Raw genomic sequence first — 18,833 nt, forward strand, 5'->3', positions numbered from 1 at the left:
TAACATAAGTACATTAACTGGGCTACAAATTTGTTGAATAATTCAATGTTGAATTTGACACCCCATTACATCTTGTATTGGTGGCCTCAATTTTACATTTAGGAAAAAAATATTGATAAAGATTACCATAATTAATTTGTGGTGCGGTTGGTAGGCTACGTATTCTACGGCAACAGCACTTCTGTTGAAGGATACAAGAGAAAAATGCTTTACATTGTTTAAAAGCTGTTATTTGACAATAACGCTCTTGGTGATCCAGTTTCTAAAAGCAGATGACCTGGTACTAAATTATACATCGTTTCTCTCACTTTTCAATTTCCCAGTATACAAAAAGGCTGTTCTATTCCATGAACTGCAGAAGGTCCTCGGATAAATTCCTTTCCTTATATCCGTAGAGTGTTGGTGGCATTCTGACTGCAGGTTGAAGGCTCATGGTGAAGTGGAAATGTGAGTGCCCCGTCACTGTCCAATGCCGTTGTTCGTAGTCACATGATTAACCTACCTGATTTTATAATATAGGCTACCTGGCGGTTTTAGAATCACACTATTTATTGGTACGCTATGAGAGAAGACTGGTGAAAACTATCTGTGGTGGCAATTTATTCAGGAAGACTCTCGTCTCGTAGCCTGCAGACAAACTCTTTCAGCGGACACGATTGCGACCCACGCAGGTAAATGTGAATTTACTACCTGCTTACCCGGAGCTACTGCTATGTTAAAGCTAAATAAGCATGGATTAATAGAAAAGAAAACATTAAAAGCATGAAAAACATGTTGTCTGTTCCTGGTGTGCTGAATTAACTGTATGAAATCTAAATGAAATATTAGCCTACTACTAAATTATTTTCACGGCTATAACCCACCATTACACACACACACACACACACACACACACACACACACACACACACACACACACACACACACACACACACACACACACATACACATACACACACACACACATTCAAAACTGTACTAACTTCAAACTAACGTCAACCACAGACCATTTACGCATATATATATCTATTATAGTGGTATATTATGAGTAGGCCTAATAAAAATTGAAATATCTCACTTTTCTCAAACAGTCAACATTGAGTAATTTGTTTGTCTTCAGTCTTTTAACACTCCTTTGTTTGGTATCATTTAATTTGATTGCCTTGTTGCTTTGGAGAACAATTTAACATGTGGGCCCCTCCTCATCTGCTCAGGTCCAGTACGTGTTGACCTCATCAACGATCACCAAGGCAGACGTCAAATGACAGAGATTACACGGAAGATGCTGAAGAAACGGGAGCTGCTGGTAAGTTTCCGGATTACTAGACTCGGTTCTCGTATTTGTCAACAGTGATGGCATAGTCGTTTTCATAGACGTAAAGTACATTGGAAGGTAAATGTGCTCACAACAGTAACCTATTTAGCTAACAAAAGCTTTGATGTTCAAGGACATTATATCATGTCTGGTAGTGGGTGAGTGGGCAACGCAAGACCAGCAACGCGTTATCACTGTACTGTAGTAGTGCCATCTAGGCTACCCCCAGTAGCCTGATTGCTAGCTATGCTAGCTATTTTGCGTACTGTAAGGCAACCTTATTTGCAAGATAGCTATCAAATAACGACTGGCAAGCATGTTGTATTCTGTTTACACACCTTGGTCTTTAATCTGTAATTGTTCCAACCATACTAGGAGGGGTTACTCCGGTGGTTTAGCACCACACAAGTCCGTTGTGTAGCCAGCTATCTAGCCTAGCGAATTTTAACATTGCACACTCAGCGCGAGTATTCTCTCATAAGAACTTAGCTGATACTGACTAGCTAGTAATACTTCATACTGTAAACTAGCTAGCTAGCTTCATAATGTGTCTACCGCCGTCCTTTATAACAATTCGTTTTGCTACGGAGAATTGAGAACAGTATAGCGTTAGCTAGCCTTTATGGTTGGCAAGTTTGTTCTACACAGATTTGGAATCCACTTTTTCTGCGATAAGATGTTTGAATTATCCATTGATTTTCTGATACCCCAATGAAAAAGAGAACCGAGGTTGATACTTTGACTCAGGCCTGTTTGAATATACAAAGAATATCTCAGTATTAAGAGGGAACGCTTACCTATAGGTAAGGTATACCGATCATTATTCTTGAGAAATGTAGAATTGACAGTGCATTGTGAATTGTGCTTTTTCAGAGAATAACACAACAAGAATAACACAACGTGTGTCTACAGACAACACACATTGTTCAAAGGGAGGCCTGTGTTAAGACTTAGTTTGACAATTGAATGTGTCTAAAGCTGTGCATTCTCCTTCTTTCTTGTCCAGGCAGGCAATGTTGCCGTCATTCAGCTGGACATTTTAAGTGTGTGTGTGTCTGATGTTCTCCGTGTGCTTCAGGGCAAGTACAGGTCTAGGCTGATTGGTAACATAATGGAGAAATTGACGGCAAGCACTGGGACAAGGCACGAGATGTTGAAAATAATCTGTATTGGTGTTGGCTTATCCCTTTTTCGTTTGTTAAAAAGACCCAGTAGTCACATACGTTCAGGGACGTAGTAGTGCTTATTAGCAAATACAGTTGTGTTTTTATGTTCTGTGTTAATACATTTAAATGCTCAGTAGGCTCGGTCTCAATACTTGACTGGACAGTTGTGTGTTTGCTATGTATGCACGTGTACTTAGCCTAGTGTGGGACAGGCACTGAGTGAATGTGTGTTTGCTCTTCATGTGTACCTGCTAAAGAGTGGGTGGGCGTAATTTCAGTATGTGGCAAACCAAACCTGTCTCTCCAGGCCTGGCTCACACTGCCTCTACACACACTCTTTTTACCAATCCCTATTCAACAGTCACTCTCTTTCTTTCTTTATCTTTAGAAAGGCTTAATGTTTCAGTTATATGTTTCAAATCACTGCATGAAGTTCTCTTAAGATGGGGGAAACGATGCATAGGGTTGCTATTTTGGTCAACCATCATTGAAAACCGTTGTCTTTGAAAAACCTGTCACGGCAGATGTGAAGAACACAGCATTTTCCGGCATGAAGAACAGATGCTGGTGCTGACTGTTTCAGCACAGACAGAACTCACTTAGAATGAACACTGCTAGTCCACAGTGCAGCCTTATTCTTTGTTACCCTCAAGAAGAAAGGTAATCTGTTAAATAATGACTATAAAGTACAAAGAGCTTAATAAGCTCTGCCCTTCTCAAAGTATAATATCAAGTGTGGGACTGTTTATCTAATGAACGTTATCCTATTACATTAACATAATCAACCTTCCCCCTAACTAAGTGAGTCAGGTGGCTGAGCGGTGAGGGAATCGGGCTGTTCGATTCCTGGCCAAATTACGTTGTGTCCTTGGGCAAGGCACCTCACCCTACCTGCCTCAAGGGGAATGTCCCTGTACTCACTGTAAGGCACTCTGGATAAGAGTGCCTTACAGTGTCTGCTAAATGACAAAATGTAAATGTTAACTAAGTCTGACCCATCATGGTTGTTGTTGCTAACTTGAACAACAAACCTCTTCTGAGGCATGTTGCATGGTGATTTTATAGACATACTATAGAATTTCTACCCTATTAACTTCCTTAACAATCCTGTAAAGTAACATTTTAAAGGTCTATGAGACAGATGTTATAACACACTTGTTATGGTGCACCAGTGGGATATTAAGAATGATTGGTATGACCAGTGAATTGTGCAGGTCCTCTTTGCAAAGTCTGTCCAACTGCAAAGTATAAGTATCACACTTTACATCCTCCTCTCAGACTCCCTTTTCCTTTGCTTGTTTCTCTCTCTATTCTCTCACATTATTTTCCTCTCTTGTGTACTGACATGTCTCTGTGACCAGATACTGAAAATCTGGAAGTATTTTACTTTGTAAGTACTGAATTGAAGCAGCCAAGGAATCTGTGTAGGAACGAGATGTTGTGATGGCTGTTGACACTCTCCAGTCTTCCTTGGCTCTCTCTCATTACCCCTGTTTACCTGAGGGAGAGAGGATCCCGTTCACTTGTCATAGCAAGTGAGAAGCGCCGCTTGCAGAATCACACCCAACAGGAAATCCATGTTCTTTTATCAGTCAGGGATCAAGGTTCAAGACCAAGCACAGTGTCTCCAACTCTTACTTCTTTCTTCCCTGGAGGCCCATGCAGGCAGGCTTATGGTTAAGACCGTACTAAGAGTTTCTTGGCTTGGGATGTTCAAGCTTGTGGGAAACAGCAGCTCTCATTAGTCATTACCAAAGCCACATTTAGACAGTTTTTTTAGTGTAGCTGAAATTACCTACATTGAATACTAACCAGAGTTCCTTATTTCTGTATTGTGGGCTGTTGCTTGGTTCAGAGGCTCCTGGCTTCCTACATGGCTTAGGCTACAACAGCACCCCACTCTCCCCTGACTCCATCTATCTCCTCTGGGATCTTAACCACAAACCTCTTATCGCCACGCAAGACCTGCTTAATGTACACTGCCATCAGGCGTGGGCATATAGGACAGTCCTACAAGGTGGGGAAAAAAAGCACACTCGCCCATTTTCTAATCTCTTTTCTGTGGCAGTGCACATTTTGAGGAGGTGATGTGCAGGTGTTCTGGCTGGTGATTCTGTGCTGCTCAGTGGGGAAACGCGTCTCTCTCCCCCCCGGGCAGTGGCCTTGTTCCTCCGACAAGTCCTTAACCTCGTTCACAGAGTTTGACCTGGATCTAATTAGAGTTTCCAAGACAATGATTAACACTTTGCTTGTTCATTGTGTAAGGAGAAGAGGGAAAGAGGGTGTGCAGAGAGAGAGAGAGAGTTGGGAAGGAAAAGAGAGAGTGTGCCTATTTCTAATCTAATCTCCCTCTCCTGCGAGTGTCAATCCCAGGGAAAGCCTTGGTCGTTTTTGTTAGGCCAGCCTGTCCGGGACATGGAGAGAGAGGAGCACTCGAGGAGGAGTGTGATCGGGGTTTAAGCTCTTGTCACTCTTAATCAGAGGGGATCCTCTCAGCCGGACACTCACTGCCATCTCTTACGCAAGGCGCTTTGTCTCATCTTAACGGAGAGACCGGTAGGAGAGAGCCGGAGAGGGAGACGTTGGGACTGGATCCTGAAACAGGAGTCGGGAGATACTGGCCAAGAAAGTCTCTCTTCAGGCAGACCTTCCACAGTGTGACTGGAAGGGTCAGGATCGCAGTGTGGAGAGCAGGTAGGCTGTCTGCTCACCGGCTTACAGCCTGCTGGCCTGCGCAGGTTAGGAGCAGGGCCTACCGCTCCCTGGGAAGTGCAGCAAATCATCACGATTGCCACATAGCAAATGTAGGCAAAAGTGGAATGTGTGAAGAATTGTTTGATCCTCCGTCTATGGTCATGTACCCTACCATGGGTCGAAGGAGTTTTCAAATATCCTACTTGTTAACATGCAGATTCAGTCTGGTATGATGAGGGTGAGTTAAGGCTTTTTATTTGGGCTAGAGCGTGTGAGTGGCTTTGCTTTATTCTAGATATTTCCCTCGGGGGGGTAGGTCTGACTAAGTGATATCATCCATTTTGGGAGGATATATTCAAGTTATTTCACTTCTGATGAAATTTGGTCATGCAACACGTTGCCTCCTTAGTGTACCAACAGTAGCCTCTACGGGGTAGAGTTAGCTATCTTCACTCTGGTATGTCATGCTGTTTTTGATTGCATCCCATAATTAGATTGTCCTCCTTTTCAAAACGTTCTCTCTTATGGGTTGCCAGGTTTGTCCCTCTGGGTTGCCATGTTTGAATATGGCACAATGTGGTTGAGTGTAGATTTAGTTACAGACACAGTCCAGTCCAGGTCAGTGGGACATCTGGACTCATGTTTGAACATTAGCAAAGTCAAGATAAATACAACCATAATATTTTATTAAACCCAGTCAGTGTTAGTCGGTTATTTGGTGTGCTATGGGCCAACTTTTCTCAAGGGATTAGTTTTGTATTACATCATGATATTAATATCCCTAAAGTGGATTATTTTCTGTTTTTGTTTGTCTTGCAGCTTTCCCAGAGAGAACCATCCAGTGAAGATGAGACCATGGTTCCTGTATTAACCTCAAAGAAAGCCAGTGAACTACCAGTGAACGAAGTTGTGTGTGCCTTGCAGGTACGTTTATCATGTCATACAGACTGGTAGAGCCACAACACTTAATAGATCCAAAAAGTCTTATCGGGAATGATATCTGAATACACACAGTCATGAAATGAATGAACTTGATATGTGCAGGATTCTGTGACTTGGTGGTTTGAACAATGCCTTTTCCAAACATAATCTACCCACACTGATGACACAGCTTCTCTTTGAGCTTGTTTGATAACAGCTTTATCGCATGATAATTATCTCACCCATATTGAAGTTGCTAGCATGATAGACACCTGAACCGTGTAGAGCTGGATGGTGTCCAAGGTCAAATACAAACAGACAGATGTGGTAGGCACATAGTTCAGTTGAGGTGAACTCTGTTTGGTGTTGATAATGCACTTTAAACAGAGCTTTCTGTCCTTGTGTTAGGCTGACCTGCAGTACGGCCTGTCTAAGAGTGAGGTGACACGTCGCCGTGCCTACCATGGCTGGAATGAGTTTGACATCAGTGAAGAGGAACCACTATGGAGGAAGTATATTTGCCAGGTGAGAGACTATGCTATCTATGTTAATGAGTTATTTACTCTAATTGGGTATCTAAGTAAGGAAAAAAAAAGTTACAAGCTTATTTATTTTTTATATTGGTTGACTACTGGTATAACATTTGAAAGCTGAAATTATCTATTTAAAATGAAGAGTTTGACCAGTCCAATCAAGCAGCAATCACTCAATGTCAAGACACTGGGAATAAATGAGTAATTGTAAGTTGAATCTAGCCAGTTACCTGTTATAGCATTCTTCATGGTAGAGTGGTACCAGGGCTGACTTGACATTTCCAGCCATTTCTGTACCAATGCTGCTATCACTGATGGAGGCATCAGGTTTCAGACGAAGCGCACACACACAGCAGTGTTTTGGACATGTGAAATATCACAGTTCGGTTCCTCCTCAACCAACTCTCCCCTTCTGGTTTTCTATGACAAGGACAAAAGCTCCCAGTGTCCTCTAGACAGGGGGAGGGGGAGAGGGAGGGAGGGAGGGAGGGAGGGAGGGAGGGAGGGAGGGAGGGAGGGAGGGAGGGAGGGAGGGAGGGAGGGAGGGAGGGAGGGAGGGAGGGAGGGAGGGAGGGAGGGAGGGAGGGAGGGAGGGAGGGAGGGAGGGGGAGATCTAGGCTGTTTTGAGCTCAGTGCTTTGTGGCTAGAAGAGAGAAGAGAGTTGATAAATATAGCACTGCCACCGGGAGAGGCTGTTTTCTCTTCCTCACGATAAAAGAGAGTGATGGGGGTGCTGTGCTCTCTCTCTTTCTCACTCACACACACACTCTCACTCTCACTCTCACTCTCTTGCTGTCCTTCTCTCTCTCTCTCTCTCTCTCTCTCTCTCTCTCTCTCTCTCTCTCTCTGTGTGTGTCACTGTCCTTGTATTGCCCTTGTTTCGCCCCTTGCAACTTCTGCTTCAAAAGGGAAAAGAAAAAGCATCCAAAGTAAAATACTTTTCAAGGATGTGACTGCAAGTTGCGGTCTCTTGTTGCCTTGGCAACATATTGGAAAAGAGCATGCTGGTTAGCTAAGCTAGTCATTGTGAACAGTGCCTAATCTTTGCTTTTTGTAGTAACTTTGGTATGCTGAGCCCAAAGTCGGTGTGTTCAGGACTGTTGACTGAGGGGCTACTGTGCCCCTCAAACTGTGTCACAGTTTGCCTGAAGCCAAGGTCACACTCTACAGCCTTTCTCCAACAGTATGAGAAGGGCCATTCTAGAATGCTGAGTCAGGGTCAGAGGGTCGCTGAAAAGAAGCTTTTCAGATAAAGCCACCCTATCTCCAATGTCTTGTCACTGTGTGGTGTGTGTGGCTGGTGGAGGGATACTCTGCCTCTTATCAGTGTTACTCCCTCCACTATCGCCCAGTTACCAGTAGCTCGGCCAGGCCTCGCACTCCACAGTGCCCAGCTAGCAGGAGCTGGCGTGGTCTCCACATGACAGGCAGCACCACAATTGAATCCCTGCGCGCGCGTGTGTGTGTCGCACAAAAGAGAGAATGCCACTGGACTCATCAGCATAATGGCAGGCCTGCATGTTGATGCTGCAGATATCTGACTCCAGCTGGCCGCTATGGAAACAGGGGGTTGGAAGAGCACTGGTGTTGGATCGGAATCTCCTGTCATCCTGTTTCGAGGCCATCCGTCATGGCTCTTTCCCCTACTGAAGTGATAAATACTGGTGTGCTGAAACCGTGCAGTTGGACAATTGACAGTGACGGCCCGGGTATGACCTGGAACATTCTGCACACTGTGATTGGATGTTTCTGAGTGCTGCACACCCTGTCCCCTAGCTGTGTTGCCCTCTTGCCTTGTCAAACAGCTCGACAGCGCTGTTGTCTGGCTAATCAGAGGTTACTCCATTAATCTAGCACTGTCATACCCCACAGTGTAAATGGCTGCCCTGTCAGCTCAGCTGCTACTCTGCCAGTGGCCTGCTAGAACATTAAAGAACGTGGTTTTGTCATAGAGACAAATGGTTTCCTTGCTTCTACTTACTCCCAGCTCTGTCCTACTGCTGGGTATGTGAGTGTTGTTAAATTTACTGCTGTCTTTCTGTGTGTGTGTGTGTGTGTGTGTGTGTGTGCGCGGTTCTCTCCCCTGTCTTACTGTGTGTATGTATCTCTCTCCTCAGTTCAAGGACCCTCTCATCATGCTGCTGCTGGCCTCTGCGGTCATCAGTGTCCTCATGCACCAGTTTGACGACGCCATCAGCATCACAGTGGTAAGAGGACATCCCCGTTCACTCGCCCGTGGCAACACGACATCCCCGTTGCGCTTTGACGTCTGTGCAAGAAGACCCGCCTGCGTTCCGTGCTGCTCTCTTGTCCGGGTTCTCACGTGTCCCTCCATTCCTTCTTTCTGTTGACAGGCCATTATCATCGTTGTGACGGTGGCCTTCGTCCAGGTGAGTGGATCTCGGTTCCCGTCCTGGACGGTGTCCAGTGTAGCGATGATGTGTTCTGAGCTGAGCGAAGGGGTGGAACACAGTGAGGTAGAGGGTGGAACACGGTGAGGGAGAGGGTGGAACACAGTGAGGTAGAGGGTGGAACACAGTGAGGTAGAGGGTGGAACACGGTGAGGTAGAGGGTGGAACACGGTGAGGGAGAGGGTGGAACACAGTGAGGTAGAGGGTGGAACACAGTGAGGTAGAGGGTGGAACACGGTGAGGTAGAGGGTGGAACACAGTGAGGTAGAGGGTGGAACACAGTGAGGTAGAGGGTGGAACACGGTGAGGTAGAGGGTGGAACACGGTGAGGGAGAGGGTGGAACACGGTGAGGGAGAGGGTGGAACACGGTGAGGGAGAGGGTGGAACACGGTGAGGGAGAGGGTGGAACACGGTGAGGGAGAGGGTGGAACATAGTGAGAGGTGTGTGCAGTCAATGTGTGTCAGCCTGCATTTGAATACGTTGGCGTGGGTAGCCATGGTTTCACCGTGTTTCTCTGTCTCTGAAGGAGTACCGCTCCGAGAAGTCCCTGGCAGAGCTGGGGAAGTTGGTGCCTCCAGAATGCCACTGGTCAGAACCTATCTCTCTCTTTCTCACCCTCTCTCTGTCTATCTCACCCATACACAGTCTGTGTCTGTCTCTCTCTCTCTCTCTCTCTCTCTCTCTCTCTCTCTCCCGCACAGTCTCTCTATCTCTCTCTCTCTCTCTCCCGCACAGTCTCTCTCTCTCTCTCTCTCTCTCTCTCTCTCCCGCACAGTCTCTCTCTCGCTCTCTCTCTCTCTCTCTCACCCGCACAGTCTCTCTCTCGCTCTCTCACTCACTCACTCACTCACTCACTCACTCACTCACACACACACACGTGTGCTAGTTAAACCACTATTAAACTAAAATCCCCCCCCCCCCTCCCCTCAGTGTGCGAGAAGGGCACCTGGAGCACTTGCTGGCTCGAGAGCTGGTACCTGGAGACACGGTGTGCTTGACTGTTGGAGAGAGAGTCCCAGCTGACCTTCGCCTCTTTGAGGTACACACACTTGTGCCCATATAACCCTAACCCCTTCATTAGGTTTCCCGCCCCCAGAGAGTAATCCAAGCCCTTCTGTGTTCCAGGCCACTGACCTATCAGTGGACGAGTCCAGCCTGACGGGAGAGACCGCGCCCTGCTCCAAATCCACCTCCCACCAGCCGTCCGCCCACAACGGTGACATCACCTCCCGTAGCAACGTGGCCTTCATGGGCACCCTGGTGCGGTGCGGCAAGGCCAAGGTAATGTACTGCAACATCCTCCATAGCTGCTGTGGACTGATTTGACTCTGAAAAGGATGATCCTCTTCTGAGACAGTTCATCCCTCTGCAGTGAATATACATGTTGTCCTAATGTTTGTATCCCCCTGTCTCGTAGGGCATCGTCATAGGAACGGGAGAAAATTCTGAGTTTGGTGAAGTGTTTAAGATGATGCAAGCAGAGGAGGTAATGGAACACTCATGTTTGAAAAGAAAAATTCTAACAGTATTTGGTTGAGTATTTTGCCTTAAAATAATTTAATTCTGAGGATTAAATTATACCCAATTGTTCTTTTATCAAATAGGCTCCCAAAACACCTTTACAGAAAAGCATGGACTTACTAGGAAAACAGCTCTCTCTCTATTCGTTTGGAATAATAGGTAGTGTATGCTTGTCTGTTATATCACCTATCAATGCTGTTTTTCAAGTTAGCATGGCTAACATGCTGCTGTGTTTCAAGTTAGCATGGCTAACATGCTGCTATGTTTCAGGTTAGCATAACTACCATGCTGCTATGTTTCAGGTTAGCATGGCTACCATGCTGCTGTGTTTCAGGTTAGCATGGCTAACATGCTGCTGTGTTTCAGGTTATCATGGCTAACATGCTGCTGTCTTTCAGGTTAGCATGGCTAACATGCTGCTGTGTTTCAGGGGTGATCATGCTGGTTGGCTGGCTCCAGGGGAAACGCATCTTGGACATGTTCACCATTGGCGTCAGGTAAGCCGTGTACTGATTTGTGTTCCTGTCATGATCTCGTATACCACAGCGTGTTTCTGGTCTGTCGTCCAGTTTTGTGTTGTTTTGACCTTGTGTGGTCATCTGACTGGGCCTAATCATAGGAGTTCTAAGGAGATCACATGGCTGTTATTACAACTCCTGACATGGTTCCAATTGGCCTGCATAGCTGATCTCATGTTCAGCCAGAGCAGTGTAATGTCTGGTTCCTCCATTAGGTTGGCCTCTCCCTGTGTGATTTCATAAGCCCTGTCCCCCCCCCCCCCCCCTCCACCCCCAGCCTGGCGGTGGCAGCCATCCCAGAGGGCCTGCCCATCGTGGTGACGGTCACACTGGCACTGGGCGTGATGAGGATGGTGAAGAAGCGGGCCATCATCAAGAAGCTGCCCATCGTGGAGACGCTAGGTGAGCTACACATAGGTTGTGTGTGTGTGTGTCAGTCAACCCAATACCTTAAAGTATTGGGTTGTCGTATTTAGTTTTCGTTGCACTTGCGGCTTTTTTTGGAATATAAAGGTTTTCCATTTGGGTGCAGGAGAGGATTTCCGGTGCATTCTAAACGTGCGTCTTTGCTCTCCTCGTCCTCACCGTACCCTTTAGGCTGCTGCAACGTCATCTGCTCTGACAAGACTGGGACTCTGACCAAAAACGAGATGACGGTCACTCACCTGTTTACATCGGACGGACTCCACGCCGAGGTGTGGGGAGGAGCTCTCACAAGCTTGGTTTGGACCCGATCCGGCATGTGTAGCTGTGCTACACTGACCGTGGGTCTGGTTCGTCGTTGAAGGTTCCGAACCTGGCCTGGGGCCTTTTTGTGATTTGGATTGTCCTCCGTCTTGTCCTGTGACAGGTGACGGGGGTGGGATACAACGGCGCAGGAGAGGTGCTGCTGGACGGGGAGGTCGTGCACGGCTTCTCCAGCCCTTCCCTCAGCAGAGTGGTGGAGGTGAGGGAGCCTGGCCGCGAGGTCATTGGTCGGCACTGACGCAGACAACAGGGTCACATGCTCTCTGTCTCTGTCTCTAAACTCTGTGTGTGTGTGTGTGTGTGTGTGTGTTTGTCTCCGTGTCCTGGTAGGCTGGCTGCATATGTAACGACTCGGTCATCCGAAACAACACACTCATGGGACGCCCCACCGAGGGAGCACTCGTTGCTCTCGCCATGAAGGTACTTTCAATGACATTTATTCATTTAGCAGACGCTTTTATCCAAAGCGACTTCCAAGAGAGAGCTTTACAAAGTGCATAGGTCACTGATAATAACAACAAGATAGCCACAAAGCATTGCGGGTAGCCAAAACAAGAAGCACACATTGTGAACAACCAAAAAATAAGTGCCAAAGGGAAGAACCATAAGAGCATGTAGTTAGGCAAGTTACAATTGAATAAATGAATAATAATGTACAAATATTTGACACTGGAACAGGTCCGCAAATCCAACAAAGAAGGCTTGTCTCTTAGTCTCAAATTCCCCTGAATATGTCAAGGTGGAGATTTTCCCACCGCACCTTGTAAGGATGTGTTGTTCACAAGACTAAAAGCCGTGTGCGCCTCACTTGGAGGACTGGCTGGTATCTTTGTTAAAGCACCAGAGCACACCTGTGACCCCAAGCACAGTTCACCCTGGGAACAAACCGGATCTCCTGTGTGCTGTCTGGGGAGTGGCTGTGGAGCTGGCACTAGGAAAACAGGCTCTAAGTCTCTCCACACCAGGAGATTGGAGCCTTCTAGGAATAATACGACAGGAGATTTTCCTTCATTCGATTGCACAGTGCTGTATGTAACAAAGTCTCTCTGACACAAGAAAACCGATTTTGAAACCTGTGAAATGTTGTTGGAATTTATTGCCACATTGTTACAGATAACTCGGGGCACTGGCACAGGTCTCTCTATTCATATTTCATAGGTAATACCTAGGTCCTGAAAGGTCCTGAAAGGAGAGTTAGTGCTGAGATAGGAGTGTCTGTGTGTATTTTTTTTTGTGTCCTTTTATTCACCTTTACACCCTTTCGCCATGGATTTAGGTCTTTAAGTGTGCCTGTGTGCGTGCCTCCCTTGCAGATGGGTCTGGAGGGTCTCCAGCAGGAGTACGTTCGCGTGGAAGAGCACCCGTTCAGCTCGGAGCAGAAGTGGATGGCCGTGCGCTGTGTCCACCGCACGCAGCAGGTCAGCACACCAGACACCTCCGAGGTGGAGGACCCGCGCAACTCCTCGCCCCGAAATACGCAACGTGATACCCTGGCAGAACGGGTCGATCCTTAAGACGCATGGCACATAGAAAAGTGACAGCATGAGTTGCTTCCTTGTTGCGAAACACCGTAGCAGCTGTTTCCCCCTCCTTATCTTCGACTCTGTGAGGTCGTTTGGCTCGTTTTGTAGGGATTTGTGGTCTTCTCGTTGCTGTGCAGCAGAGAGCAGGAGCTACCCTTGGTCTAGCTCTCTGAGGGCCTGAGCTCTACAGTCATGGGGTCAGACTAAGTCCAATAGGTCAGAGTAGAGCCCTGTGTTCCCTTCGGATGAACTAGGAGTGTACTTCACATGGTTAGGCCATCCTCTGTGTTTCCTCAGGACAAGCCAGGTGTGTACTACCTGAAGGGGGCCTACGAGCACGTGATCCGCCATTGCAGCAGCTACAACAGCAGAGGCGCCACGCTGCCCCTGACCAACCAGCAGAGGGAGCTCTACCAGCAACAGACGAGCTACATGGGTACAGCTGGGCTCCGAGGTACACCGCCGGCGCTCCCTTGTCCAAAACACTTTGCAGTTGTCCAACCGAGAAGGATGGAGCACAGGATTGGTTGGGGGCGTTCCATGTAGCCTGGAGTGTTTGCTCATACCGTTATCTGTATTACCCTACAATAGCTATGTTTACATGCTGATCCTTCCTGCTCTGATACCAGGAAGGCCTCACCTAATGGGTTCTGTGTATTCTGTGTCCTTTTTGGCTAATCTTCTTCTGGGAATGTGTCAAAGGGCTGTAGAGGTCTGATGACTGTGTGTGTCTGTTGCAGTACTGGCATTTGCCTCGGGGGTTGAGCTGGGCAGCCTGGCATTCCTGGGGCTGGTGGGCATCATTGACCCGCCCAGGTCAGGGGTCAAGGAGGCAGTGGGCACGCTCATCAGCTCTGGCGTGGCCGTCAAGATGGTCACCGGGGACTCCCAGGAGACCGCTGTTGCCATAGGTGTGTGTGTTGTCTTTCTGCCTGTCAGTGTTTCTGACCCTTTTCTTCTCAAAGGGTCTTAAAAAATATGTGAAAATGTGTGAATGGAATGATCATTAAAGCGTGTGTGTGTGTGTGTCCTCAGCCAGTCGACTGGGCCTGTACACTAAGGGCTCTCAGTCCCTGTCTGGAGAGGAGGTGGACCAGATGGACCTCCAGCAGCTCTCTCAGATCGTCCCACGGGTAAGTGTGCGCACACACTCACACGTACACACACACACACACACACACACACGCAGCTTATTGCACAACGTATAGTTCTGCCTGTGCTGGGGTATGGACCACCCTTTCCTGAGCCAAACAAGCAGCAGAATTGTGGATATGTGGATGCTCTGTCCATTGTGATCAAAGAGTATCCCATATGTTGATTCTGTGTCCATGGTGATGTGCCATGTCCATAGTGGTAGTGCTCAGTCAGGGTGCTGGTGACGAGCATGGTGCTCTCTGTCCTCTCCTAACAGATAGTGGTGTTCTTCAGAGCCAGCCCCAGGCACAAGCTGAAGATAGTCAAGGTAAGAGCCCTGGGCTGCCTGTGGGGGCCTCAGACTCACAGCATGTGGGTGAGACCCAAGGAAGTTCATACTGAGGACGTAAATAGTCTGACATGGTCTGTTGACTAGCACTTCCCATAGCCAGAGATTTTACAACTGTCTCGAGTTACTGAGTTCTGGGGAAGTTTTAGTAGTAGGCCTTACAGTATTATTAAAGCATTTCTCTTTGTCTCCCCTCCTGCTCCCTGCCCCTCCAGTCTCTTCAGAACATCGGCGCGGTGGTTGCCATGACCGGTGACGGTGTGAACGACGCGGTGGCGTTGAAGGCGGCGGACATCGGTGTGGCCATGGGCCAGACGGGCACGGACGTCTGCAAGGAGGCGGCCGACATGATCCTGGTGGACGACGACTTCCAGACCATCATGTGTGTGGTGACCCCCCCCCCTCCAGTCTTCCCCTTCCTCCTCTCAGGGCTCATTAAATCCAGTGTAAATGTGTCCTGTGGTCCGCCATGTCTCTGCTCAGTCATGTGAGGGCATGTCTGTTTGGCCTCCCACAGGTCTGCCATTGAGGAAGGCAAAGGGATTTACAACAACATCAAGAACTTTGTCCGTTTCCAGCTGAGCACGTGAGTTCTCTGTTTTTGTCTCAAACGCGTCTACATAGAATGCGGAAAGATCGAAAGGTCGATCTTTTATCCTTTATTTCTTTAAAAACGTGTTATAAACGTCCCTTTTCCAATGTTTCTGTTACATGGCCAATCCTCCTCAAATGCTGGAGGATATCTCCCCAGCTAAACATGCTCACATGGTCTTTGAGCAGCTTCTAATGCACTTTTGTCATTAGTATAACTCGGCTTGTCTTTTGGCAAATCAGTCTATATTTGAATGAGCAGCATTGTTCTTTTAGAAGTCATATCAAGTGCTTTCAGAGAAGTTGGTCTTCCTGTGGAGAGGAAACTGGATCCTCTGGCCTCTCAGCAGCTCTCATGTCCCTTCCTACGTGCTCTCTCAGGAGTATCGCTGCTCTCACGCTGATCTCCCTGGCAACGCTGATGAACTTCCCCAACCCTCTGAACGCCATGCAGATCCTGTGGATCAACATCATCATGGACGGACCGCCAGCTCAGAGGTATCCTTGGGGATTCTAGGACCTAGGAGGGCGGAGTGGGGGGGGTGGGGGTCAGAGGTTGAACATCATCTTTGAATTGGATGTCATTCAATCGAGGTACCCTAGCTGTTTCTGGAAATGAAGACTGATCCACTTTCTAATATGTGCTTCCTGTCCCTCCCAGTTTGGGCGTGGAGCCCGTAGACAAAGACGTGATCCGGAAGCCTCCGAGGAACGTGCGGGACAGCATCATCACACGCAGCCTCCTCGTCAAGGTGCTGGTGTCTGCTCTCATCATCGTGTGCGGAACCCTGTTTGTCTTCTGGAGAGAGGTAACCGTGGCGCCGGGAGCCATAGACACGGTTCTGATCTGTTGCTATGTTACGACAAACCCAGACAATCTTGCCTATGTCGTGTTTTCTCAAAGCGCCGCTCCACTCACCCCAGACTTAACCTAATGTGTGTCCGTGTGATTGGTCCTCTGCCTTGTCCTCCTCCTCTCCCAGCTCCGGGACAACGAGATCACGCCTCGCGACACCACCATGACGTTCACCTGCTTCGTGTTCTTCGACATGTTCAACGCTCTCAGCTCGCGTTCCCAGGTGGGTCCTGAGCTAGCAGACATGGCATGGGAACGGTTTAGTCTCTTGGTCTCAAAGGCCTTGGACCCTGACCAGCCCAGAAACTGTGCTGTCCTGGCTCCCTGTGTGTCAGAGCAGTCTCTAAGCCTAACCCTGCAACACATCTGCTAACCTGCTCCTTAATCCCTGTCAGACTCGGATGGTGCATGAGCTGGGGCTATGCAGTAACCGGATGTTCTGCTACGCTGTGCTGGGCTCCATCATGGGCCAGCTGCTGGTCATTTACTTCCCCCCGCTCCAGAGCGTCTTTCAGACGGAGAGCCTCAGTGCGTTGGGTGAGTACCGCCCCCATGTGGCCCGCTACGCGAACTACACCCTGAACTGAGCCGTCCGCGGTCCGTCTTTTATTGGACCGATACGCTTGCTGGCTGTGAGAGCTGCAGTCGTTTGAAGCACTAACCGTCTCCGTGGCGTTGCTCCTCAGACCTGCTGTTCCTGGTGGCGCTGACCTCGTCCGTGTGCGTCGTCTCAGAGGCCATCAAGTTGATGGAGCGGTGGCGGGGGGGCGAGCGGCTGACCCAGGCGTCGGACTCCTTCCATGAAGTATGACGCACGCTCCACAGCGGAGGGGGAGGCGCTAACTGACAGTGGTTGGGGGCGGGAGGGAGGGAGGGCGGTGGGGGGGGGGGGGTGGACAGAGACTGACAGTTTTGTCACAGTTTAAAATGAAAGTGATAAATTCCCCCTCCCAATCCTCATTCCAGAAGGATCTTTTGGACTGTTCCTTTCAGACTCTACCCTCCTCCAGACCAGGGGTCTGACCTTTATTTATCCCACACTGTAAACTGTTCATGCAGCACCTTCTCATGTCTGGGACTTTAGCATCCGAGGGAACATCCGGGACTTCTCGTAGATCAGCTGCTCATGTCTAGGTACCGAGACTGCAGGAGGAAGACTTCCTCTGCGTGGAGCGTCTACACATGCCTTGTGGGTTTCATGACGTTAAGTGGTTTCCTACTAGTTTCTTCTCTTCCTCGTATCACCTTGCCTTCAGCAGTTGGTGGGCGACCACAGCTTAACAGAGTCAGGGATATGACTTTCTACATTCCCTCTTTTCATGCTCTAACAATCTCTATCATGGATACGTGTGTCACTCTGATTAAAGCTTGAAATGTGTGCAATCCTTTTTTTAATGTTTTTGTTTTGGTGTAGACTTGAGTCAGAGTTGACCACTATAAATTGTTATTTGTTGTTAAATATACTGGATTTTTCTGGACATTTAAGACTCTGTTTTAAATTATGTTGATTGTTCTTATTTGTTTTCAATTTAAGTGTTCCCTGGAGGCACACATTGTTCTTATTCCCTTACATTAGAATTTGTTTTGTTTTTGTGTTGTGAACCTCTGCTGGATTCAACATGGAACCAGTTCTTCAATCAGAGCTGTTTCTTCTGTCCAGTGTCAGCTCAGCACCTCCTGTGAAGTGTCAGGCTGTTTCAAATGTTCTAACACTAATACAGACCAGTATGGGTGAGTGAGTGCAGTTTCCACAGTCCTAATGCTGATTCCCCCAAATAAATACAGCCACGTTTTTCATGATGTCTGGTTTCAATGAATGAATGAATACAAATGTTACTCTAGATTCAACAATAAAAAAGAAAAAAAAGAAAAGAAAATATGTTGTGGAACTAGCTCCGTCATTTGAACACTGTTTTTAAGGCACTGTTAAACAGTGATTTGGACATCCAATATTTCAAACCTTCTGTTTGAGCCAGCTAAGGTCTTCTGTCAGTCTGTGGAACGCTGGTCTGTGTTATCGTAGCCAAGAACCCTGTCTGTTCTGTTCGCCCACCGTCTACTGTCTGTCTTTGATGCATCTTACTTGCTTTTTCCATATTTGGGAATGTACTTTTGCTCAGTGGGTATGGAGAACGTTTGTAAAGACCTGTACAGTCCCACACTGTAATGTAAGTGCAAATATATTGGTCTTAGTGACATTTATATGCACTCATATATGCTGTTGGTAACTCTTGCTCACTGTATCTCTTCTGATTTCAGAGTATGTATTGGAGGCCCTTATTGATGATCCCAAGTTTATTATAATCTCAGGCTTCTTCTAAAGTTGTCAGTTGTCCCTTTTTGGGGGGCAGCCTGTCAGTCCTAGTCACTGTCTGATCACCAAAGTCAGCAAGAATGAACAGATTTAGCTCCAAAATGAACATTATAACCCCTGAATTGTATATTTTTTTCTGTACCTTTGTGAAATCATTAAGTTATTTATTTTCTCTTGTTGTTAATCATCCAGTTATTGATTTGGCTTTGTGAATTTTTCCCGTTGGCAAGGCAACAAC

The 18,833-nt window shown here is 47.5% G+C and overlaps 1 protein-coding gene across 2 annotated transcripts; it reads left to right on the forward strand.

The window, feature by feature from the left end:
* The first annotated feature begins 623 nt into the window (after positions 1 to 623).
* Positions 624 to 17,128, forward strand: atp2c1 (ATPase secretory pathway Ca2+ transporting 1). Of its 2 annotated transcripts, XM_084708586.1 has the most exons (28): positions 624 to 671; positions 1,215 to 1,306; positions 5,995 to 6,099; positions 6,505 to 6,621; positions 8,747 to 8,836; positions 8,984 to 9,019; positions 9,569 to 9,630; positions 9,973 to 10,081; positions 10,168 to 10,323; positions 10,460 to 10,528; positions 10,647 to 10,722; positions 10,994 to 11,060; positions 11,359 to 11,483; positions 11,679 to 11,776; positions 11,932 to 12,027; positions 12,159 to 12,248; positions 13,142 to 13,246; positions 13,649 to 13,805; positions 14,092 to 14,262; positions 14,387 to 14,484; positions 14,763 to 14,813; positions 15,050 to 15,216; positions 15,352 to 15,420; positions 15,807 to 15,923; positions 16,087 to 16,234; positions 16,409 to 16,504; positions 16,677 to 16,818; positions 16,968 to 17,128. In XM_084708586.1, exons 2-28 carry the CDS (start codon positions 1,262 to 1,264, stop codon positions 17,090 to 17,092), a joined length of 2,787 nt encoding a protein of 928 aa, XP_084564712.1. In that variant the 5' UTR covers positions 624 to 671; positions 1,215 to 1,261; the 3' UTR covers positions 17,093 to 17,128. The 2 variants fall into 2 exon arrangements, with proteins under 2 accessions (XP_084564712.1, XP_084564713.1); XM_084708587.1 differs by lacking the exon at positions 624 to 671 and having other exon boundaries at positions 1,304 to 1,393.
* The last annotated feature ends 1,705 nt before the right edge of the window (positions 17,129 to 18,833 follow it).

This window comes from Hypomesus nipponensis, chromosome 2 (assembly GCF_054491055.1).
Source record: "Hypomesus nipponensis isolate SF chromosome 2, ASM5449105v1, whole genome shotgun sequence".
Lineage (NCBI taxonomy): Eukaryota > Metazoa > Chordata > Actinopteri > Osmeriformes > Osmeridae > Hypomesus > Hypomesus nipponensis.